Here is a 25,365-nt window from a genome sequence, read left to right as displayed (position 1 = left end):
TAAAAGTATTGATTTTAAATATTGAAATAAACAACTTGATATAAAAAAAATATCATAAACAATAGGAAATGAAAATTTAGAAACACAAAATTTCAGATAGTCATATATTCATATATTCATATTATTTAAAAATTCTCAAAATTTAATATAGCGTAATAATTTGTATAAATATGTAATTAATTTAATTACATATTTATTTAAATATTTAACATAAATATATTATGTATATATTAAGTATTGCATATCAGAAATTTTCATATAATATAATAATTCATTATATGCTGATATGAATTTGCATATCATATTTCAATTGTTTATTGAAAAATTCAATAAAACAAAATTAAAGTTTCAATGATATTCTTATATTAATTTTTATATTTTTTTTAGAAATTGTTAGAATCTCTCATATGAGTCTTTTATAAAAATTCTATGTATACATTATATATATTATAATATATGTTTTTTTAATTTTTATACAAACATACAATTGCATTAATTTCTGTGATTTAAGAAACATATAATATGACTAAGATTAAAAAAATATTTATAAATAAAATTTATTTCTTACATTTACCTCTTCAGCACCAGGTGCCGGTGGTTTCTGATCGCTCATCACTACGAAGATGGAATCATTGTCGACAATGTTTTCGTAGGATGATGGTATTCTAGTCACCACCGATTGTAAAATCGTTGATGTAACCGTAGAAACCACGCTAGTTGGACGTAATAACGTTTCTGTCACTGTTTCCACTGTAGTTGATGTCAACGTGTGGGTAAGAAGTAATGTTCGAGTTGTAGGTGGTGAACCCAATACAGCTGTTTTCGTTCTCGTTATCGTTGATGTCTGGAATCGTGTCACCTGTATGATAAAGGATTATAACGACAATTGAAACGTAATTTTTTTATAATTCATTTTTTTTCCTACAAAAATTTGTTTTTTAATTTCATCAAACTTTTGTTAATTTTTTAAAAAAAATCTATTACTTAATTACTACTACAATATGGAAAAATATATTCTAGAATATTATAATATTTATAATTATTATAATTAAAGTTTATTAAGATTAAAATTTATAATTTTAATTTATAATTTCAAGTCTATATTTTCTATTGAAGAATATCTATCAAGAGAATTAATTTATTTAAAAATTATATGGAAATTAAAAAAAAATTTGAGTTTTGAATATCATTTTAACGACAAATATTGAAATGATTTTAAAATATTTAATAATTTTGTCTTAATTTCTATTTGAATTAATATATCTCTTACTTCTTTAGGCTTCATGTACATAGTCGTCGTTGTCTCATTAGCAACTTTTCGTATATTGCTGACACTCTTCGTCATCTTAATCATCGATACATTTCTTCTGTCGACATTCTCCAACAACGTATTCGTCACCTTCGTTATCGAACTATCAACCCTGGTGACCATACTTGGCAATTCCTTTAAAACTGTTTCATTCTTTCGTTTAATTTCCGTTACCGGTGAAACGATCACTTTCGAAACTTCGTTCTTTGTCATAGTAGGCCGCGATTCTTTCTTCTGACTCGTGCTTATCACGTAAATCAAACTCTCCGTAGCTTCTACCTTCGATGATGGTAAAACGATATCGTAACTGGACTCCAAAAATACTGGATGCTCTGGTCGTTTTACTGGATTTTGTGGAATATCGATATTGTGAGATCGAGTTGGTTCTACTTCCCTAGTAGAAGACGATCTGCTTGGTTGAATGTGATCCACTTGGACTGGTCTTAGTTTCGTTGGGATTATTAAGTTCGTAGTTAGCATTGCTGTTGATTGCAGCGATATTCTGCAAGATTTCATCATATATCAAATATATAAATAATATATTTTGAAAATTTTAATATATTTTGAAAAAATTCAAAATTGACGATATATTAATTGAAAAAATATTTTTGAATACCTAGATACAGGTCTGGTGTCGAATGGTCGCACTGTGTATATGCTAACGTGCTCCGTCTTCCTGGTTTCGATTGGTCTAAGTATTTCAGGCACGTCTATGACTACTGGAAGATCAACGGTACCGTGTATGATAGGTATCTTCGATTCGATATCTTGGACTACTGGTATGTGGGATGTTGCGACAGCTGTCGCGATTTGAATCGATCCAGATACTGCTACCGCTGGTCTCACAGTGGCTATTTCAAGTGGTCTCGTTGTCTGAGTTACTGGTGGTGGAGGTACCATGTCCTGAAAAGTATAAAACTTATAATAAATCGTTTGAAATGTTTAAGAAATTGTGTTCAAAATTATTTGTATCATTTTCATATCATCATTATCATATATAAATCATTAAATCTAAATTTCAAATTTCAAAGAAATCTCAAAGTACAAACTAGATTTTTATATAAAAGCGTATTTTGATATTATTATTATTATTTTGCATATATTACAATTAGTTAAAATATAAGTATATGCATATATGTTAAATATTTCAATTAGGATTTCATATTTCATTCGTATTTGATTATAAATGATTAAGATATTAATGTCATAATATTTACTTCAATAAACTCAAATTGTTTAAAATATAACAGACATTAAAATACATTTATAAATATTATTACAATCGGTTAGCCTTAATAGATTTCAAAAAGAAATATATTCATATAAACTGTATTATTATTATTATTTATAAAATATATCTAATAGTCATGTAAAAAAAAAAATAAATTTAAAAAAAATATATATCTAAATTATATGTAATGTAGTAAAAGTCAGATCATGTCTATCTAATAATGTCTTTTATATTTTATGATATCAGAACGGTCATTTTCAGTATAAATTAATATTAACTAACAAATATAAATATTTAACAAATATCAAGAAATTACTTGTAATTAAATTACTTGTGATTTATTATAATGTCAATTATTAAATAATTAAAACAAAATTATTAAATATCCAATATAAATAATATTATATATAATATATCTACATTGATTTGTATATATATATATATATATACAAATATATATATTTTTTATGCATATTCGCATATTTTATAAGTATAAATTTTCTATGCTATAACATATATAATAGTTTTTAATACAGCTAGCGATGAAATGCCCAATTTTTAATAAAATTTTAAAAAATTTTCAAAATTTTATTTAATTCAGCAAATTAATATATAAATTATATAATATTTATATAATATATAAATTTACCTGAGACAATAATTCCACGATGAAAGGCCTAGTAAGAGATGGTCTTGGGCTAGGAGGAACCATACTGATACTGGGCAAAGGCGCAACAGAAGATTCCTTCAGAGGAATATACTTAGGAGGAGGCTTCAAACCAGATTCATTAGCAGTAATGAATGAGAACTTATCTTCCATAGGGAGATTTGTTGTGGTAATATCTACTGGTGGAGGCGACAAACCAACAACATCTCTTGAAGGTATGGGTGGTGGTTTCAAATCTTCCTCTTCGTTTTTATTTGATTGATTGAGGCCAATTACAGATCTTAATGGTGGGGGCATCATGTCTCTAGAAGGTATGTTCATTCCTTCCATATTAGTCAACATGTCCCCAGTGGATGTTTCAATAGGCCTTATTCGAATCTTGCTCTCGTGATTCTCGGAATCATCTTTGTTCGCATCTTGAGTTGCAAAATTCATCTGATAAGAAGTATCTATCTTCTCTATGTTCTTTTTTTTGTCACTCGAATTCGTTGTGATCAGCATACTTGGTGGTCGTTCGGTTTGTGTCTTACTATCCATCTCTTCGCCAATTGCCTCCACAGACAGGGAGAATTTAATGTTTGGTCGAGTATTAGATTTGTTATTAGCTGTTGAAATAGTGATTGGGCTAGGTACTTGAGGTTTAGGTTTGGTGACTATGTGAGGATATTCTGGATGAATCTTAGTTGCTGAACTATAATCTTGTTGAATTATCACAGCATGATTCTTTTCTAATTTGACAGGGTTAATGCTCGTCTGAGAATACTGATTTTCCATTTGATGAAAAATGGAGTTGTTTCTATAATGATTCTTCATAATTTCGCTCCTGTTGACCAGAATTTCTTGTCTTTTATCGCCTGCTTTCATTTCATTCTCCCAATTAAGATCCATAAAACCACCTAATTGAAAGTGGCTCTGATTTAATTTTTCTGAATAGCTCAAACTGTTGTTCCCAAATTGTTGTTCTGAAATATCTAGTTTATTTTCATTAGGCCGATTCACATGATCTGGCCTAACTTCTGAAGTTTGACTGATGATCTCTGGTCTAGAATACAACACAGGTCTGGTTTCCACTTTATTTATAATAGTCGGTCGTGGATATGGTCTATTAAGTTTGTCCAATTCGGGAACGAATTGCGGAATGATCGCTGGCGGCTTCAGATCTATAGTATCGTCATGTTCATGATTAAGTGGAGTAGATGTTTGTTCATGCTTATGGTTGATCTGCATCACTTTATTTCCATAATACATCGATGGTACACCCTGAACTATGTCGTATTCGGATGTTTCTTTCCATTTGTAACCATAATTTAACTCTTCGTGTCCAGTGTACACACCAAATGGTTTTCCTTGAACTATTGGCATTTCATGGGGTTTGGTATTGTAATAATTAGATCCATACTGTGTTTGAATCGATATGCCTTCATTTTTATGCGCAAATGGAACTCCTTGATTAATCCAAATAGGTTTTTCCTTTTGATTTTGCTGAGAATCGATTTCACCAACTTTTCCTATCATTGTATTACTAGAGGCTACATAAGAATTCTTGTTTGATGATGTATCGTTACTGTGATCGTTAATCAAAGACGTATCATCTTTCGTTTTATCGTATTTTTCAATTTCTTTCACCTGATTATGATATTTGACCGGTTCAGAGGCACCACTTTCTGAATCCAATGTTTTCTCGGTCTGTGTACCACTGTACCAGGTTTCTTGGCTCTCAGACTTGATGTCCTGATTAGGTGAAGCCTGATTGAAATTTTGCGTTTGAATGCTTGATATAACTGGCTTATCATTTTGTTTTATCTTGAGATTCAAAGGATTGTGATACTCAACCGCTCCAGTGGGCACGTATTCCTCTGTTCTTTCGGTTTGCGGCTTCATCTGTTCTATGCTCGTTGGTTTCTTTTCAGAATAAAAATGAGGTGGCCTATTTTGAAGATTTGTCTGCCAAAAAAAAAAAAAAATAGAAAAATTAGAAATAAGAAAACAAATAAAATTAAAATATAAAAATTAAAGAAATATAAATGTTCCATTTATATAAAAATTTCATTTTACCTGAGGTCGAGTCCCAAATGAAGGTTGTTTCTCAGTTACCACATCTCTTATTAATTCTCCAGGCATAGAAGTTGTCATTTTATGTGGTTCGTGATGAATCTGAAGATTGGTGATAGGACGATGAGGAAGCACAAACGTGTTTGTGTTCTGCGCTTTCGTTGGAAGCCTCTGAGATCCGCTGTAAACTGGTTTCCTGATGCCAGGCCTTTCTGGGTAAATCGGCCTATCCAGAGGAGGATGAATGGTTGTCGATCTCAACGGTAATCGTGGCCTCAACCTGTTATTCATCAGAATTCTTGGCGGTTTCTTATCCGACTTCCAATTGGAATTCAAGATAATCTCGTTTCCTGAGTCTGGTTTAGCCAACAAGATGTATCGATGCGAATTGTCCGATGGATTCGACATTTCTGTTCTTCGAGGTGGCGTTCCGGGCTCTGAAATAGGCTTTGGAATTTTTGGATATTGTCCTCGTGGCGGTAAATGATTGTTGGAATGTATGTGAGGATGAATAGCAGGATGAGGAATGCTTTGAGGTCGAACGTTCACGATTTCCGGTCTGTGGTGAACCAAAATCTCTGTATGCACGTGACCTTGGCCGCCAAGGACACCTGAGTTATCGGGATGTTTGATCAAATGCACGTCAGATGGCTTCTTTTCTGGCCTGACCAAAGATATTTCTAATTTATCTTGCGGTCTTTCATAATCGAAATGAGCTGGTGATAAAGGGATGGTTGCTGGACGATTGGAAGAATGTTTCTCGGATAACGTTTTGAAGTTGAATGGTGGTGATGGGGGTACCATGTAATCTGCTGGATCTTTTCCATTGTTATATTGGGATAGATCTTCTACCTATAAGAATGTTTGAAATTTTGTATTTTCATTCAAATTGTAAAGTTAGATTTTTTTAATAAAAGTTAAATGAAAGTTATATTTATAAGAATTATATCTGTATATTTCTAAAAATTAAAATAAATTGATATTAAAAATTTACAATAAAATTTTCCATTTATTATTAAAAATTATTTTTTTATTTTGTTGATAATGATATAATATCTATACGATAATATCGATATAATTTTTATTGATTTTTTAATTATAAGGAAATTGTGTATTATTCTATATAAATATTTAGAATATTAATATATTTGATTAATTTAAAAATTGAAACAAATAAATCTCGGTATATAAAAATGTTAATGTCAAATTATTTAATAGAAATAATTAAAGTTTGCATTAATGAAACGAAAAGAAAAGATCATTTTGTTGCACTCTGTTTTCATATTGCTCTCATTTAACATGAATTTGTTTGAATTAACATGATGTTGTTTGTAATTTAAGACGTAAGCCTTAACCGATATTTTTGTATATCTTTTATATTTGTTTTAGTTTTTAGAATTTATTTTTTAAAGATATTCTACGAATATAGTAACATATGATAATATTGATATAATTTCTATTAATTTATTATAATTTATTATAAAGGAATTGAAAATTACTTTTCTACATAAATATAAATTTTATAATATAATAATAATATCGTTTCAATATTATTGTTTATTTTTTGTATAAACATTTAAAATTATTCTATTCTTAATAATGCAATAAAATCATTTTTGACTTGAATGGCAAAATTTTTTTCAAGTTCAGATATATACATTATATGAAATTTAAGTCATATGTTTAATTTCCGAATTTAAGAAATTTTAAAATCTACTTACCCTTTGAATTCCAAGGAAACCTAAACCAACTTCTGATTCAGGATAGGGTGATGGATCGTCAAAATATTGTCCACTGATATGAGGTTCGCTCGTGTCACCGAATATCAATGCCTGAGTGCCACCTTGAGGAATTACCACGTTGGCCACTTGACTCGGTTGGATATTAACCAATAAAGGTTGCCCCGTTGATCTGTCGATGACGTGTGGTACTTGATGAACTATGGGTTCCGCTGGTGTCGGTTTGGATTCCGAAGTTTGAATGATAATTGGAGTTTCGGGAAGCAAAGGGTCTTTCTGGGCCCATGGTGGTCGCTTTTGTTCTTCGGATGGAACAGTTGGCCAAAGTTTATCTATCGATGGCTTTCCCAGATCGATTTTCTAAAATATTGATCATAATATAGAGTTGTAATTCGATTTTTTTAAAATTCAAATTTTAAAAAATTTGAATTTTTATAATTTTAAAATATTATAAATCAAAATTATATAAATTGAATTAAAATCGATTGAATCGAATTACAATATTTACAATAAAGTTAAAGCTTTAGCAGTTTTGAGAATTTTAAGAATTCAATATAAAGCATTTTGAAACTCAAAAATAGACAATAAAAGATTCTAAATCTAATTATAAAATCTTTCTTTATTTGATATAGAATAAAACGTTATGAAAATAAATTATGATCTAAATAATTATTCAAATAATTAAATTAAATTTCTATTTCGTTTATTTATCGTATTATTATATTTTATATTATATTATTACTTGCATAATAATGGAAAGATAAATTATCTTATTATTTTTTATTATTATTCGAAATAATCATACATTTGATGAATAATTCATTTTTCAAATAAAATATTAAAATTATTAGTATTTGCAAATATATTTATTTAAATAAATTTATATATATATATATATATATATATTATATATATATATATATATATATATATATATATATATATTTAAGTAAATTTATCTTTTAATTCTAATTTTAATCTATTTTAATTCTAATTTTTTATTTTAATTATTTTTATTTGAAAGATATCCAATCTTATTTTACATATAATATTGTTTTAATCTTAAAACTTAATGTAAAGTACATCGTCATAATAAAACATAATACATGATAATAATATATATTAAAAGAAACAATATTATTATAATATTATAATATTAATAAATAAAAATTAAAAATTAAAAAGCCGTGCATACCTGATCAAACTGAGGATGAGATGGAGGAAGCTTCAGGGGATCCTTAGCACTCCAAGGTCTTCTTGTCTTATCAGGATTCCATTCCGGTTCTTTTAGATTCATATTCGGATTCGCATACTGTTCCACGTTAGGTCTATCGGGTGGTTTCAATAAAGGATCGTTGTCTAACATATCTTGCTTTGAACCAATTTTCTTTGGGGGAGTTGGTTGAACTGGAAGCAACTTTTGAGGTTGTTTTAATGTAGGATTTGTATTGATAGGCATAGAGATAGGTATTTTCAAGTGTTCCTCGTAAATCTGATGCGCAGGATATATCTTTATCTGTGGACCTTTATGGCTCTGAAGATTTTGTTGAGGCTGAGCATCATTCTGATCATTCTCTAGAACTTCGAGAACAGGATGGACTGGAATGTTAGGAACTGGTAACGGTGGTGGTTTCATTCCTATATTCTCTTCGTCCTTTAAGAATGTTTGAGGCGGTCTTGGTGCCATCTTTCCTGGTTTACCGATGATCACGTCGCTATTCGCAGTGATTACCTCGCCTGGAGAAATTGGAATTCCATCTGCCAGGCTAGACGCAACTTTATGACGTGTCTCTGCGATGTAATTGTGGTTGAGGTTTGCCAAATGTGTACCTTGGAAAATTTTTATTATTATTTTATTGTTCAACTGTTGAATGAAATTGATTGATTCTTTTTATATTCTTTCGATGAAATAATAATTATTTTATTTATTTATTTTTGTTTGAAAATATTTCTAGATAGTATTTCTTTTTGAATATTATTTTTATATTATTTTTTGTATTTTAGTATTTGTATTTTATTTTTATATTATTTTAAAAAATCTTTATTATGAAAAATAAATTATTTATTAAAGACAAATAATAAATTTTTAATTATAATCATTAATCACTAACTTAATTAAATAATTTATTTAAATTTCATATTATAAATGAATTGTGTGAATCAACCGATTATATCTTTTTTGTTTTACAAAAAAAATTACCTATATTTTGACTTTCAGCAGCTTCAATGTCTCCATCAGCGAACTCAGCGACAGGTATGTAAATAGGTGATCTTTGCGTGGTGACTTCCTGCGTTTCCATCTGTGGTATCGAATCATTTCTTCGTGTTGCTGTGGTTTTACCCTGAAGTAGACCAGCCATTGCAGTAATCACTGGTCCCAAAGCCGACAAACTATTAATTCCCAACGAACCTAGGCTTAAAAGATTGCTCACTTGAAGATCATTCGTGTTTTGATTGATAGGTTTTTTGTTCTGTCCAGATTCTGCAGAAACTGTTACATTGCTCTCCTATAATTCAAATATAATCAAATTAAAATCTTATCGTAACAATTTTAATTATATATAAGAAAGACGTCGATTATTAGAAATTTAATTATTCAAATTTAAATATACATTTAAATTAACACATCTAACAATATTTGCATTATGGAATACGTATCCTAGAAAAATTAATTTACTTTTTATATTAAATTTTTCTTATTAAGTATATTCCTTTATGTAATATTTGAAAATTATTTATTTTTTAGTTGTAATTATTTATTTTTTAAATGATATGAAATTTTTTAACTGAATTTTTCGATTACCTGATTAATTTGTTCAATAGGTTTTAGATTTGATTCGTTAACAACTGAAGATGGTTCAGATACGAAGCTAGATGAAATCATTTCATCTTTTTGTACTTCCACCGAAGAGGTAACTTCCGGGAAGTTGGTGCTGGTAGTAGGATCGATCTGGTCTTCCTCATCGAAGAAAATGATCGTCGAACCAGTGACCACATTTTTCACAGGATCAGAATGATGTGCAGTTGTTAATAAAGCGTTCATATAACCAGCATCTAGTAAACTAGGTGCTATCGATTCTGTTACTACGTTTTCTACAATGTGTGACCTCGAAGAAACTGTTGTGGAAGTCTCTCCATCTGGTCCCGCCTGAAAACAAATGGAAATGTAATTTTCAAAATTTCTAATTTAAATTAATATCTATCATTTGATATTTTTTGAATATATGAATAAAATATCTTGGCGTAATGTTATTTTTTCATTCGAATATGAAATGTTTTGTCAAAAGATTTGTTTAAACTCCATATCTCTGTAATTAAATATAGAAACTAATTATCAAAAGTTTATATCTCAATAATTTTTTACGTTCTTAAATATCATAAAATTGCTAAACATGAATCGATATAAAAATGCCAAAAGAATAACGACAAGAAGTAATTTTGTAATATTTTTTTTAAAAAAAATAATTCTTAAATAAAATATTTCCATAAAAAAATTAAAAGTGAAATATAATTTTTCTTTGTTCTATTATTTTTAAATTATTGACATTTAATATTTTTTTTAAATATAATCAAACATTACACTTTACAATGAAAAATCCATTTATTGATGATTTATAATCTTGATGGGAAAATGATATATAAAAAAATTATTATATGTTTTTTTCAATATTTTCAAAAATTTTTGTTTTAAATATTTTTTAAACAAATATTTTTTAAACAAAATTTAAGTGAATTCATGTAGGTGTAAATTCAAAATTAAATAATTCATTCTATATATAATATTTAAATATAAATAATCTAATTTAATTATGATATTTTTATTTTATGATCATCATTGTTAATTTAAAGAATTTACTCTGATTATTACATAGATTTCAGAAACTTGTTCATTTTTCTATACTTTTTCTATACTAAATCTATTACTTCTAAAGAAAACATTGAAAAGCAATAGAGTAAATTCTATATATTTATATACAATATATGAATGGATATTCAGTTGCACGCATAAAACTTAAAAGAATGAAACGTTCAAGAAACAAGTTTCTTTTATTTTTTTCATACTCTTTAACAATAAATAATATTCAATTACATTTTAAAAAATTGATAGATGAAATATATTATCATAAAGGATATGGCATCACAATATTTTTTCTATGAATGTAAAGAAGAAAAACCTATTAATAAATTTACAAATGAATTCTTAATTTTTTATTTTTTAACAAAATCTATTTATTCCATAAAAATTTATGCGTAAAATCTTAATTTTGAAATAGAAACCACTATATTTTATGACTATAATAAACATTAAACTCACGATCTCTAATATCTTAATTAACCGACTTACCTGAAGCAACGTCGTAAAATAGGTAAACGTGGTTAGATACGTTTTCGTGGCAAAGATTTGAATAGGTTCCGGAGTAGGATTCACCATAGTTGTCTTTGTGGTTTTCTTGACAGGCACTTTCTCTAATACAACATCAGTCGACGTTGCCACGTTCGTACGAACTACTGTGCTCCCTTTCTCCAGGAAAGTATTGTAATAAGTATAAGTAATGTAATAAGTTTTCATGACGTCTGTCATGTTTTCCTCCGTACTGTCTAACGCTGTTAACGTGGTCGTGACACTAGTTGGACGAGGAGGTGGTGCAGATTCTGTTACTATAAGCTGAAAATTAAATGTTATCAGTCAATCTATTCATCTATTAAAACATGATTAGTTCATTTTTAAAAACTATAGTAATAGTATTTTTTTCATAAAATTTTTTTATATTAAATAAAAAATAGAAAATAAAAAAATATAAGAAAATTTTTTTATATTTAAGAAAATAGAAAGACGATCGAAATGAAAAAGATTTTAATATACAAATACTATAAATAAAAATAAGAAAATTTAATTGAAAAAATATGAAATAAAATATGAAAAAGAATATTTTTTCATAATTTTTTCATAATTTAATAATATTTTTTCATAACTTTTTTTTATATTAAATAAGATTTATAAGAAACATGATAGAAATTTTTAATGTAAAAAAAATTATAAAATTTGATTATATGTAATTATCTGTCTTTTATCTGTCAATTATCTGTACTATGATTATTTCATTTAATATCAATAATTCTTAACTCTATTAATATCAATAATATTTAATTGATTATATTATGTTTTATGTTAATTAGAAACATTCTAAATTTTAATTCTAATTAAAAGTGAAATTAATTAAATTATAATTACATCGAAGAAATAATTTAATTCTATTTTACAAATAATAAATATAAATTCCATACAATTATCACGAACCTGAGTAATGGTATCACTGGTAGTTTCTATTTTAGTACGTCCATCTTCCATGAAAGTTTTTTCCAGTAACCTGGTGCTAAGATATGTGTTTGTTTCCGGTCGTGGAGCTTCTGATGGTTCGAGAATCATATCCAGGTAATGTTGAGGGGCGGTAACCGTATTTGCAATTACTTTAGTACTGCTTTCCAAAGCGTCATTTATATCTGAATGATCGGTATTTAGTGTTAAGTAGGTGTAAGTGGTTTTGAACACTTCTGTGCGTAATGTTGGCGATGCTTCCAATGTTACTGCTGCAGTTTCTGATCCAGGTTTTCTGTGACGTTCTTCAGTTGCCGTGTTTGCTATTACCTGAAAGAATTTATTAAATTCTTATAATACAATTTTATAATATATTTTAAATATTAAATATTTTAAAATATATTTAAATTATTAGATAAAAATATTTTAAAGACATTATATTAGTATTGAATTAGTATTGAAGTTTAAAAAGATTAAACTAGGAGAGAGCTTAAGAAAAAAAGATATGCCATATTTTTAATATAAGTTTAAAAAAACAAATTGAAAGAAATTTTTATCGATGATGACATATAAATATTGCAATATTTCCAAAGAAAAAAATGAGAAATATTTTGAGTGTGAATATTTAAAAACTAAAAAGTAATATTAGCATTATATATGTGATATAATAATATTAGCATTATATGAATTCATATATTATACAATATATATAATATATTATATTCATTTAAATGTTATTCATTCTGAATATCATAAACGAAAATAACATATTTATAAAAATATGATAATTTAAATATGATAATTTTAAATAGTAAAACATATATAATATTTTAAAAAATTAGAAATGAACAAGTGAAATGATATAAAAAAATAAAAATATATTTAATATGTTTTTTATTCATTAAATTCTTAAATTTCTTAATATCTTTTCAATAATATGATTAAAAAAGATAATAAAAAAGGAAATAAAAATAAAATAAAAATATTACCTAAAGGTAAATAAATTCTTGAATCGAAATATAAGAAAATTTGAAAACATAAACAAAAATATTTGTATTCGAAGAAAATTAAAAAAATATAAAAGAAATTAAAAATATAAAAAAGAAACAAATTCATGTTCATATTCGAAATATGAAAGAATAAATTAAAATTCAGGTTGAACGAATCAGAGTTGAATAAAAAATAAAAAGATAGAAAAAGTTAAAGAGAAATTCACAGACTTAAAAACAGGAAAGAAGCGTGACATACATAATAAAAAAAGATTATTCCTATTATACTCTACCTGTTGCTCCGTCGACACGATAGTTGTTCCATCCTTCGTAATAGTTGTAAGATACGTAAAGGTAGTTGTGCATGTCTTTGTGACAAATTCATTCGGTTTATCTTGTGGAAGCATCATGACGACCGCGTCAGACAATGTCAATGTAGGCTGAGGAATCGAGTTTTCCCATCGTAGAGCCGGTGTTGGTCCTGCCACAATCACTTCAACTCCATTCGACATGATGCGGGTGGCCAAGTTAAACCTTCGACCTTCTTCGTCTTTTCCTTCTTGTTCTCCTGTCATTATAATTTCACGATAAAACGATTATAAACGATTATCATATTTACACTTTAACAATATCAAATTATATAAAGTTATTTATTTTTTTTAAATAAGTATATCTGAAATAAAAGTGAAATAATACAGAATATTTATAGTATTTATAAATACGCCTGAGTAATCATACATAAGAAGTATGCTGGAAATAATTATTCAGACGTCACTAGTAGTAGACGATCACTGTACATGGTTAAAAAATAGTTTTTCAGATAATCAAGAAACAAAAATACAGAATAGACTATAGGAATATAATAAATAATAAGAAATTGAGTATGTACAAGATATCAGAATTCATTTACAGTTTTGTACAATTCACTCAAAGTATCTATTGTACAGAAAATAATTTAGACCGCCATAAGCCAATCGAAATGAAACTTAAAGAAACAGTCTGTACATTTTGAGCGTGATAGCCACACGAAAAAAGAGAGTCTAAAGAAAAATATTATTTTTTACAATGATCATCTAGTGTTCTGAACTAACCATTCTTTAACGATTTCATGACTTTCACAATTTTATAAATTTTTTTAAAAATATTCTCAGAAAAGTTACTAGTTTCAATAATCTTTATTTTCAAATATCATTTCATGAATTTTTATGAATTCATATAAATATTTTTAGAATTCAGAAAATTTATTTTCAATTATCACTTTACAAATTTTTAAATTTGAACGAAATTTCTTTATATAATTAACAATGCATTAATTATTTTAAAAAAGGAATATTAACGGGATGTTTTTAACAAAATTTTGAAGAACTTTAAAAAGAAAAAATTCGAAAGCTATAAAAAGCGACAACTTCAGAACACCTAATGATCACAATAGAAAAGGCTTAGCAGAGCCAATTGTAGCTACTCACCAGCAGCGGGTGCCGGGTTATACACAGACGAAACTGAGTACGCTGACGACTCCACGGTAGGAGTGACGGTCACCGTGACGGGCACTGTCAACGTAAGAGTCGTTACTCTTGGTCGGACAGTCGTCGAGGATGTCACTTTCGTCTCCAGTCCGTTTAGTTGCGTCACCACATAAGTATACGTTCTCAGTCGTGTCGATGTAACCACTGTCTCGGTATAGTAAATGCTTGTACTCGGTTCTAAATCTGAGGTTTCGGATCTCGTCTCGTGCTTCACGTGCATCGGTTTTGACGGCAGAATTTCGAGAAAGTCTGGCCTCGACAGGGATAAATATAAGTCGTCTGCCAATCCTGCCTCGATTTCCTCGGGGGTTGGCGATGAGATAGATGTCGTCACTATACTCTCAATGCTAGGTGTTGCCTCGAATATCACGGAAGTATTCTTTAAGCCAGATATATACTCGACACCAAGGGGGATCACGCTTGGAATCTCGGAGTCATCCAAATAGCTGAGAGTGTTGGAGTCATGTAATTGGGATGTTTCTAAAGGTAGGACACTTGCGAAACTGGGAGATACATCAACGAAAAATGTTGAAGACGAAGTGAATTCCATAATTGGTTCTATGGGTTGTACTGTCAGATTATCTTCTTTTTCTTCAAATTTCGTTGTAGTTTCTGGTATTTGTTTAAGAATAAAATCTATCGTGTCTGGAAAAGATCTTTCAGTTTCTGATTTAGAAGTCAAAGTAGAATTTATTATAGTAGAATGATTATCAATTGAATGAGATTGAATCTCTTTATTGAGATATTCGGTAGGTTTTTTTAAAGTTTCAGATTCTATTTGAACCTTTGTGATTTGAGTTTCTATATCCTTTTTCTGGTAATTTTCAATTTGAGAAGAATTTTTGGATTCGATTTGAGTTACCGTGACATGAGATTCGATATCTTTTTTGAGAGAATCTTCTGTGTTTTTAGATAAAGATTTCTTCTCCGGGTCAGTTTCAATTAATGTAGTATTGAATTCTAAATGTTTTTCAAGAAAATCTTCACGATTTTTAGATGAAGTATCTTCAAAATCAATTGCAATAGTTGTAACTTGAAATTCAATATCTTTTTCCTGTGATTCTTTATTTTCTGATGAAGAATCTTGAAAACTAGTTTCAGTAGATGATATAAGATGTTCCGTGTTATTAACTTTTTCTTCTTCCTCAATAATTGTTGTAGTTTCTCTATCAAAAGTTATTATAGTCTCTGTTTTTTCTTCAGGAACAGTGATTACTGTAGTTTCTTCCACAGGTACTGTAGTTTCTATCATCTGGACTGTCGTTGTATGATCTTTTTCTTTTTCATCTTCTTTCTTATTGTCTTCTTTAATCTCAGGATAAATGGTCGTTGGAACATTTTCTTCCAGCGTTTCTTCAAAACTTTCTTGCGTTGTAGTTATTATTTCTTCATCTTTTGTCGATTTTACAGTTGAAACTTCTTCAGATTTCTCTTCTTGTTTCGAATTAACAGATATTGTTCTTATTTCATGATTAGCAACATTATGTGACGTTTCTTCAAATTTTTCCAATGCAATTTCTTTTTTCTTGGACAGATTAGAAGTCACAAATGTAGTTAACGTGTTCTCTCTGTTCGAAACATTTCCATCTTCGTCTTTTGTCGATTTAGTCATCGTTGGAATTTCTTCATTTACATTTTCTTCCTCAGTTGTCATATCCATATATTCTTCTTCATATTCATCTTCATCTTCATCGTCAGATGGTGGAAAGAAGAAATTATCAGTGATAATAATTGGTGAACCCATAATACTTTCTTCGACAACTTTCGGCTCAATTTCTTCTGTTTTACTTTCAATCTCAATCTCGCCCGGTTTACTATCGATGATATTAGGCAGTTCCTTCAATTCAGGCGTGACTGTGGAAGTAATATCCTCTTTGTTTTCCATTTCATCATCATTATCTTCCTCGGAATATTCTTCGTCGTATTCAGATGATGGGGCAGTAAAGAATCCAGTCGTGATAATTGCGAAACTAGGTGTAGGTTGTATCGGTCTAACAGCAATCAATTTCCTTCTAGTAATCCTGGTTCTCTTTTCAGTAGGCATAATTGTAGTCGATCCAATTTTCCTACGTCTGGTGATGGTCACTTTGTGCTTTCCAATTTCCGGTTTAAAACTATCAGTCTCCAAATCACTGTAAATAGAATTAGCCAATCCCAAAGTCCTCACTCGTGTCACCACTATTCTTCTCGGAATGTGACTGGTCACGGTCAACGGAGATTCTTCCACTTTGGAGGTAATAGGTCTTCGTCTGACAACTGTCAATTTATGTCTTCCATTTTTTTTAAGAATAGGAATGCGAATTCTTACGCGTTTTCTGGGAGTTTCTTCGAGGTAGTCCTCGTCAAATGAAATCACACTCCTAGAATTCTCTTCAGACAACCACATGCGTTTGCTATCGACATCGCTCGTTAGTTGGTAGTAGTTATCAGGATAGAAGTCATCTGAAAAGACGACGTTTTCTCGCTTGCGTACACGCACTGTGATCCTCGCCATCACGTACAATATATATTCAAATGTGTGTGTGTGTGTGTGTGTGTATGTATGTATGTATGTGTGTGTGTATGTGTGCGTGTATGTGTGAGTTACAGCTAGAACAATCGTGAGCAACAGGCGAAAGGACATATCGAATCGTCTCAAATGTTAGGCCAGGTCATCCGAGAGTTAAATAAAAATATTGTCAAATACATTCCTTACTCGTTCGATTTCGTGCACTTAATAGAATAGAGTATTGTTATTATATCTTCCGGCGCGATCTGTTGTCCGACAAATAACCATAGACAAAAAAGAGTACCATGCGTTGCGTGTGAGAGCTTGTCGCGTGTGGGCGCGTGTGCGGCGGCGGATTCGAGGCTATGTTAATGAAATAGGGAGGAAAGAACCACAAGTGAAAAGAATCAGGAAGGAGAAAAGAAAAAAAGACTGGGAATGCGAACAGGACGTGAGATGGACGTGAAAAAAGCGGGATAAGTCTTTTCGATCAACCGAAGCTGCGAGCTTTTCCTGAGGCTTTTCCTCTGAAAAGCATTTCTACGAACGAAGAACAAATCTTCGTAAGAATTCGATCTGCACGCGAGACGTATGATTATCTTAGAATTTGTTGCAACACGTGAGCATAAATGAGCTAGGGAAAGGTCATCAGCTTCGGTCTAGGTGGGTTTTTTTAATGGATTTCGTGATGGACATTATTGATCAAATGTTAACTATCAAGTTAAGGACAGAAGAGAGGAAGGATTATCTAACGACATATGTATGTCCGGATGTTAGGTGTGGATAGACGTGGAAATGTGCCGTCCGACATCACCCACTACGCTCTCGAGACTCTGTGTCGGCGCATGTGTATCTAGCGAGTCCTCGCTTCCCGCCAAGACAGTGATCTCCTCCGATCCCTCGTGCAACGCGGGTGGGATAGATGGTCGTACCTCGATGACCAAGTCATCGCTGGTATCTCGTCGTTTTCGGGACGAACTAGCCGTGTCAGTCACTTTCACGGTGCTCAGAATAGTGCTGAATTCCCCTGGCCTCCTACCGGATACGTACAACGTTACTACACTGGACTCTTCCTTAGGTGCATTATCCTCTTTTCTATCGTTCGATTTTCCCCTGCTATTCCTCGTTCTGGATGACTTTTGATACTCTTGAACATCCTCCTCCTCGTCAGAATATTCATAGCTATCGTGTTTGTAATCCGAGTCAGCTGGCTGATGCCTTCTCTCGACTTCACCAGGTAAAGTATTGCTCTGGGTGAATGGAGGAGCAGCGAACAAAGGATCCAATAGAGGATTTGTATTTTTCTGGGGCTGGGGTTGCTGAAGCAACAGTAACAACGAGTTCAAATTCGCAGCTGGTAAAGCCGCCGTGGGTGTGACCACTACCGTGTCTGTGATGAACTCTGTCGCAGTCACTATATCCGTCGAAGTGTCCACCAGGGTCGTAAGGATTTCCTTGCCACGAAAAGTAAGCGGGATCACAGTACTCTGTTGTTTAGTAATCGTGGTCACATACGAGGTGGTACGAGTATTGTATTGCGTGGACGGTGTACCTTGGGGTTGAAGCAAGGGATTCGCCTGGCCTAACTGACCGAGAAGTAATTGTGATAGAAGAATGTTTGCTAGAGGCGCGTTTCCAGGGAGAGTAGGTTGTACTGTGGATATCACGTTTTCTACGGAATAGACAGTCGAGGGTACAATCACTGATTGTGAGGCCCTTCGACCACCTAGAGTGGTCAACGTGTAGGAGACACGAGTAGTCGGCGTCTCGTGAAGTAAGAATCGGGTTATCTCGGTTTGACCTTGAGGATTTGTACCGGTTATCTCGCTAACAATCACTATTAATGGTTTGCCGTTTCCACCTGTCACTGTTCTGTATTGAGATGGACTTAGGACTTCGGTACTAGGTTGCGCGGTAATGATATTTCTGTGCTCTGTGATACCATTGTTGATTACGGGGATTGTGACTTCAGTGGGCACGTAATGGGTAACCGTAATGGTACCGTCAAAGTCTGGATATACAGTGGGCGCTTCTCTGATATCCTCCAGAGATCCTCTTGTTCTGCTGGAAGAACCTCTTCGATTACTATTTCTGTTGGGAGTTCTTGAAGAACTGCGATTAGAAGGAGGTACGCGTCTCGTGCTAGTTGATTCAGAAGATTTATTCGAACCATTTCGCAATCGTGGAGGTCTTACATTATTGGATCTTCCATTCGATCTAGATGTAGATGAATTGGGTCTTTTGTAACTCGATCTGCTAGAAGAAGTTCCATCTTTCTCTCTTAACGTAAATTGTCTACCATTGCTAGAGGTTGATGTCGGTTTTATCCTGGAAGACGTGTTTCTGTCATTATTCCCCTGTTTCGATCTATTTCTAGCCTTGTTCTGATTCAATTCTGCAGACTCTGCTGATGTTTTCTCATTGTTGGATGATTTCGTTGGAGATCTGGATACTGTTAGAGACCTTCCACGATTATTGTAACGAGCAACAGGCTTGGAATTAGACTTTGAAGTTTCTTCTTTGCTGGATACGTTCTCGTTTATGTCTGATTTTTCTTCAGACTTCAAACTTGACTGACTAGGCCTTCTAAATCTATTGGTCAATGATCTCAATTGACTTGCCTGTCGACGTATTCTTCGCCTAATGAACGGTCTGATTTGTACAGTGGGTCTAATAGATTTGCTAGAACGACGATTGATCCTGTCTTCATGTTCAGATCCTTCATAATCATTATCAATTATTTCCTCTACAGGCTCATCTTCGAAATTTTCTTCTCCTTCGGTTTCCAAGTCTTCGTTAGGCTCTATCTGCTCCTCGGTGGGTAGTTCCTGTTTTTTTCCAAATAGGCCTCGAGGCGGAAACAATCCAGTGTTACTTTGCCTTGGTCTCGTCGATATTGGAGTGTTTCTTCCATTAGTTCTGGTGTTAGTTACTTTAGGAACAGTAGGTGAAGTTGGTCTATTCAAATTTCCGTTTCTTCTTGTAGTTGTTGGTGATTTAGGTGTTGTACTAGTTCTTCCAGAATTATTGAAACCAATTGGCCTACGGAATCTTAGTAAGGGATTTGTGGATTTTCTCGATGACTCTGTAGTCGTCTGCAAAGGCGTTGTCATAGTTTCACCATCTTCCGCAATATCGGTATAAGGAGTTTCTTCAGTAATCAAAGTAGTCGTTGTGAATTCGTTAGCATCGTTCTCTTGATCGTCATGTTTAATCGTCGATTGACCTCTTAATAAAGTAGACGACGGTCTAATTGGTGATCTATATCTGGTAGAAACTCCAGGAAAAGCAGAACTCGAGCCACGAGATGCAGGTCTAGCAGACGATCCTCTAATGGATGTCGACCCACGTCTATTACCTTGAAAAACTGAGGATGGAGATATTCTGGATTGAGGCCTACCTCTGGTACTTCCGCTTATGGTGGAAGAATATGAACTGGCTGTATTTGGAGAACCTCTCCTTCCAGCAAATCTCCTGGAGCCTGATGGAGACAAAGTAGAGGAATATGGGCCTATCGGAGAACTAACTCGACCTCTGGATGAAGCGAATCTATTACCTTTTCCAGCCAATGTTGCGGTTATTGTAGGTGTTATGTCTGTTCTAGTAATGGTTGTTGCACCTTGAGCACCTTTCCGTTTCGGATTGAACGTAGGTCTATTTCTAGATGCAAATGGTCTGATTACCGGAGTAAACGTTCTTTTTCTAGTAGAAAAAGTCAGCCTAGACTTTTTCTTAGAACTTTGTCCATCTTCCCCTTCTTCATCTTCTTCTTCACTTTCCTCGTTCTGCTCTGAATCTTCGTCTTGATCTGGAGATTCCGTTGTATGTTCTTCTGATAGAGATGATTGAATTACTGCAGGTGAAGGTGAGATCTCCGAGATCTCAGTAGGCTTGGTAGGCGGAAAGGTTGAAGTAGGTGAAATACTTTCTGTTGGAGTAGCAGAAAAGAAGCTAGAAGTACTCTCTATGATCTGAGCGTATCTACCCTCGATACTAGTTCCAATCACTTTTGATTGATAAAATGTAGTAGTTCCATTATTTTCGATCTGTCCTTGAATTAACCTTACCAGACCAGTTCTGTGACCGTGAGTAGGTGAAATAGTTGCTTTTCTCTCCTCGTTTATCTTTGTACTCGAAGTACTTTCGATGACTTTTGCATATAGACCATCTAATAATGTTCCAATTTGCTTCGTAGTAAAGTAAATCGTAGTGATTTCATCAGCATCTATTACAGTACCTTTATTCATCGATAAAATACCTGTTGGTAGCAAAACTGGGCTAGCTACAGACGATGGCAAAGGTGGTGTCTCTACTTTTGTTGAACTTTCTACAATTTGAGCGTATAATCCATCGATATATGTGCCATGAATATCCGTCATATAATGAGTGGTAGTACCATCGTTAACTTGGCTAGATCTGATCGTTGAGATTAATCCAATTTTTGGAAGTTCACTAGTTTTTGAGGGTATAATTGATTTCTCTTCAGTTGCTATAGTTTGTTTGAATACTGGTCCATCAATTGCTCTTCCGGTTGCCTGTTGTTGGGTGACAATAACTTCAGGTATGGAAACACTTGTGACAGTTTCCAATCTGCTGTTCATAATCGTTTCGTTGCCAATATAGGAAGTTGTGTAGTAAGTATAAGTAGTATAATACGTGGTAGGTTCAGGTGAAATCGTCGTGGATTCTACAGTATTCTCGAAAGATGACGAAATAATGTCTTTAGAAGTCGTAGTGCCTGATTTTTCACCCTTAGAATTTTCAATAGGAATAGCAGCTGAAGGTGTCACTTCGTTATCAGCAGTGACTTTGGATTCTTTTTCGTTGATTAGACTATCACTACTATCCTCAATGTACAATGTCGTTGGTCTATAAGTCATGATTACTCCTAATTCCACAGTAGGAGTAGGTAACACTCCTGGAGTAATAACATTACTGACAGTTTCTTCACGACTAGTGGTAATGGTATCGCCATCTTTGTAGAATGTTGTCCAATAAGTGAACGTCGTGAAATATGTAACTGGTAAAGTACTCGTCTCCATAGGTACTACTGCTGTTGGCCTGATAGTCTCAGTCACCACATTGGTAACCGTCTCTAGTCGACTCACTACATTTGATTCATCACCTTTGTACATTGTCGTGAAATAAGTGAAGGTAGTGTAACTCGTCTGAAGCAAAAGCGTTGGTACTGGCTCTACATCATGATGGTTCGATTCTGAAAATTCTTGATCTTCGGGAACCGCGTTTCTCTTGTCCATCACATCTAATATTGTACCTCCTCCAGAACTAGAAGATGATACCACGTCAGTGATCATAGATCCTAAAATTTCTCCTTCGATTGGTGGATTTGGCGTCACCTGTGCGTTTACTTCGAAACCTCGAAACAAATTTTCTGTAATTGGTTGATCTTCAAAAGTACTTGGATATTCTGTTGTAGTCTCTGTTTTAGCCTCAGGCACAGTTATACTCTCTTCATTATGAGTGGTTCCGTGTTGTTGAACTTTTTTGGCAAGAAGAAACGCTTCTTCTTGCGATTTTTGCCTTTGAATAGCTTCCAAATATGCCAAGATTTCTGGAGGCGGTTTCTTGACTGGTTCCTCTATTGGTGAAGATAATTTCTCAGTTTTTTGGACAAGTGGAATTACAGCGGTTGGTTGAATAGTTTCTGTTACTACATTGGTGAATATTTCTGTTCTTGTTTCTACTTCTGTCTCGTCATCAACAAATATTGTAGTATAATATGTGTATGTTGTGTAATAGGTCTTGATCTGTTTCCTTACTTCTTCAGTCGGCAAAATTGGAGTTGGACTGGGTTCGATTTCAGGAATCGTTTGTTTTGTGTTTTCAACTTCTTTTTCAATAATTATTCCCGATTCCGTTGGAATATTCTGATCAGTAGTAATATCTTGTTCTTGCAACGTTGTAAGAGTATCTTCTGTTGTTTGTTCTAAAGTTGTTGGATATCTTTCAGTCTCTTCCTCACGTTCAAGAGTCGTTGAAGGCAAACTACTGTCCGAAATTTTCGTTGGCAATATTAAAGTAGGTTCATCTTTCTCGAACAACCCTGCAACTACCGCAGACACTCCATTCGGACCAATAGTCTGAGTGATTACATTCGTTTCTACGACTTCGCGACTGGAGATGCTGGAAGTATTTTCCTGGAAAAAGGTTGTCAAATACGTATATGTGGTATATAGAGTCTTAAAGATCAACTCTATCTCTTCGTCCTGTTTAGTAGTCTGCTCCTCTTCAATTGCTTGACTCGTATCTGGAGTGGTTTTGGTCGATATAGATTCAGTTATAGCCGTAGGAACAATAGAGGATATTGTTTCACTTGGTAGAATAAGCTCCGTCAAATAAATAATATCTGAAGACACAACTTCTCTGGAACGTATGGAAGTCGTAGTATGATCGCCATTAGGAATGAAAAAAGTAGTGTAATAGGTAAATGTTTTATACATTGTGGAAGGAAGGAGTCTGGTAGCCAAAGAAATTTTTTCTTCCTGCTCAATAAACTCATGTTCTTTATGATCCTGATGTTCAAGATTGTTCTTCGAGTTACTACTTTTGATACTACGACCCTGAGGATCTCCAGGAACTATATCGTTAGGGATCTCATCATCCAAAGTTGGAGCAATCGATTCTGTGGTACCAAGCACTACTCTTCTTGCGCTCTCCAGAATATCTTTCAATGTCGTTAATGCAGAATCAGTGGTATCTTTGAATGGAGTAGTTAATTCGTTCATCTCTGGAACTTCCTCACTAGTAGTGATTATTCTCGGTGTGGTACCTGTTGTCATTTGCAATGTGGTGTCTTGTTCTTCATCAGATTCAGTAGCAGTTGTTCCATAATCCATAGTAGTATCCTCGGCATCATAAGTAGCAGTGGCTTCATCGGGAAAAAAGTATACGTTCGATGAGGTATGGATAATTTGAGCATAATTCGTACCGATATAAGTACCATAAATCAGACTCTTGTAATGAGTAGTAATACCATCCTGAGAAATAGTAGAATCTAAGACTTTCAAAAGTCCTGTTGGTTTCACTAAATCAGTTTCAATGTCTGGTATCAGAAGAAGAGGTTCCGTGAATGTCGTTGAAGACTCTTCGAATTCTTCTATAACACTAGGTTGAATATTCGCTCTGTTGATAGCATCCAATAAAGGATCATCCGTTTCGCTATGCGGATCAGACGTGCGTTCAGGATATTGTTTGGTCTTTTCTTGGCCAATAATTACGCTAGTAGGCCTAATCTTTACAACCGCAATTCCATCGTCAGGTCTTAAAGTCGCATCACCTTTGATCGTAGTAGCTGAACGACCAATAGGTGCTGGTGACGTACTTGGTGAAAAAACTATAACCGTTTCACCAACGGTAGTAGTGAACTCGGCGAATCCATGATACGTTACGGTTGCTAGAGGTTTTAAGTCCAATTTCTTCTGCACGGAAGTTTTGGCTTGAGGCTTGAAAATTTTGGGCAATCTGGGTCTAAAACTCTTTGGCTGGTCCTCTTCGAGATTATCGAAATTATTGGTTACGTACTCATGTGTCACTGTATAAGTCGGAAGATTATCAGCAGGTCTGATCTTTGCAGGTTTAAATCTCTGTGAATCTGATCCTATTTCTCTCCTACTAAATATATCATTCTCTCTAGATAATTCATCCAACTTCATCGAAGACTTTCCTTCCCCACTCTGACTATCAGAATCTTTTTCTAATCCAGAATTTTCGATATCTTTCAAAGCTTTAATGGGTGCATTATCAAGGGCCACCTTGAGTTGCCAATCATCATCGGTAGTTCTCGAAGGATAAACTACATATGGCGTAGGGGAATCTGGCATAAATTCCTTGTCATAGAATACCCTACTAGATGTGGCCAATATTTTGGCATATACACGACCATTATCTAATGTGGTACCGAGTATCTGAGTGGCGAATTCCGTACTGGCGCCATCTTGGACGAAAGTTCGCGCAGTTTTCGTTAATAGACCGACTGGAGGGATGGATTTGCCGGGTCGTGCCGAGACTAAGAGGACTGTGGTTACAC

The 25,365-nt window shown here is 32.8% G+C and overlaps 2 protein-coding genes across 7 annotated transcripts in view; both read right to left on the bottom strand.

Moving 5' to 3' along the window:
• LOC107999088 (uncharacterized) overlaps nucleotides 1-18,065 on the bottom strand; it is a 27,679-nt gene extending 9,614 nt beyond the window's left edge. Inside the window, exons 1-14 of one of the 4 annotated variants that reach the window (XM_062073532.1) lie at nucleotides 14,771-18,065; nucleotides 13,598-13,872; nucleotides 12,298-12,645; nucleotides 11,344-11,664; nucleotides 9,802-10,146; nucleotides 9,199-9,505; nucleotides 8,194-8,828; nucleotides 6,981-7,358; nucleotides 5,263-6,111; nucleotides 5,041-5,151; nucleotides 3,190-4,953; nucleotides 1,926-2,212; nucleotides 1,271-1,811; nucleotides 569-859 (exon numbers count right to left, since the gene is read on the bottom strand). In XM_062073532.1, the coding sequence (XP_061929516.1) occupies nucleotides 569-859; nucleotides 1,271-1,811; nucleotides 1,926-2,212; nucleotides 3,190-4,953; nucleotides 5,041-5,151; nucleotides 5,263-6,111; nucleotides 6,981-7,358; nucleotides 8,194-8,828; nucleotides 9,199-9,505; nucleotides 9,802-10,146; nucleotides 11,344-11,664; nucleotides 12,298-12,645; nucleotides 13,598-13,872; nucleotides 14,771-17,453 (9,135 nt within the window). In that variant the 5' untranslated portion in view covers nucleotides 17,454-18,065. Of the gene's footprint in view, nucleotides 1-568; nucleotides 860-1,270; nucleotides 1,812-1,925; nucleotides 2,213-3,189; nucleotides 5,152-5,262; nucleotides 6,112-6,980; nucleotides 7,359-8,193; nucleotides 8,829-9,198; nucleotides 9,506-9,801; nucleotides 10,147-11,343; nucleotides 11,665-12,297; nucleotides 12,646-13,597; nucleotides 13,873-14,770 lie in introns of all 4 variants that reach the window. The other 3 variants (XM_062073529.1, XM_062073530.1, XM_062073531.1) reach the window with 3 other exon arrangements.
• The window catches only part of LOC108000099 (mucin-12-like), a 112,803-nt gene continuing 104,557 nt past the window's right edge, over nucleotides 17,120-25,365 (bottom strand). For all 3 annotated transcript variants that reach the window (XM_062073533.1, XM_017060272.3, XM_062073534.1), the window contains one exon: nucleotides 17,120-25,365. In XM_062073533.1, the coding sequence (XP_061929517.1) occupies nucleotides 18,092-25,365 (7,274 nt within the window). In that variant the 3' untranslated portion in view covers nucleotides 17,120-18,091.

Source organism: Apis cerana, linkage group LG4, assembly GCF_029169275.1.
Source record: "Apis cerana isolate GH-2021 linkage group LG4, AcerK_1.0, whole genome shotgun sequence".
In the NCBI taxonomy this organism is placed as follows: domain Eukaryota; kingdom Metazoa; phylum Arthropoda; class Insecta; order Hymenoptera; family Apidae; genus Apis; species Apis cerana.
Note: the sequence above shows the minus strand (reverse complement) of the source record. Positions and strands in the feature narration are given on the sequence as shown.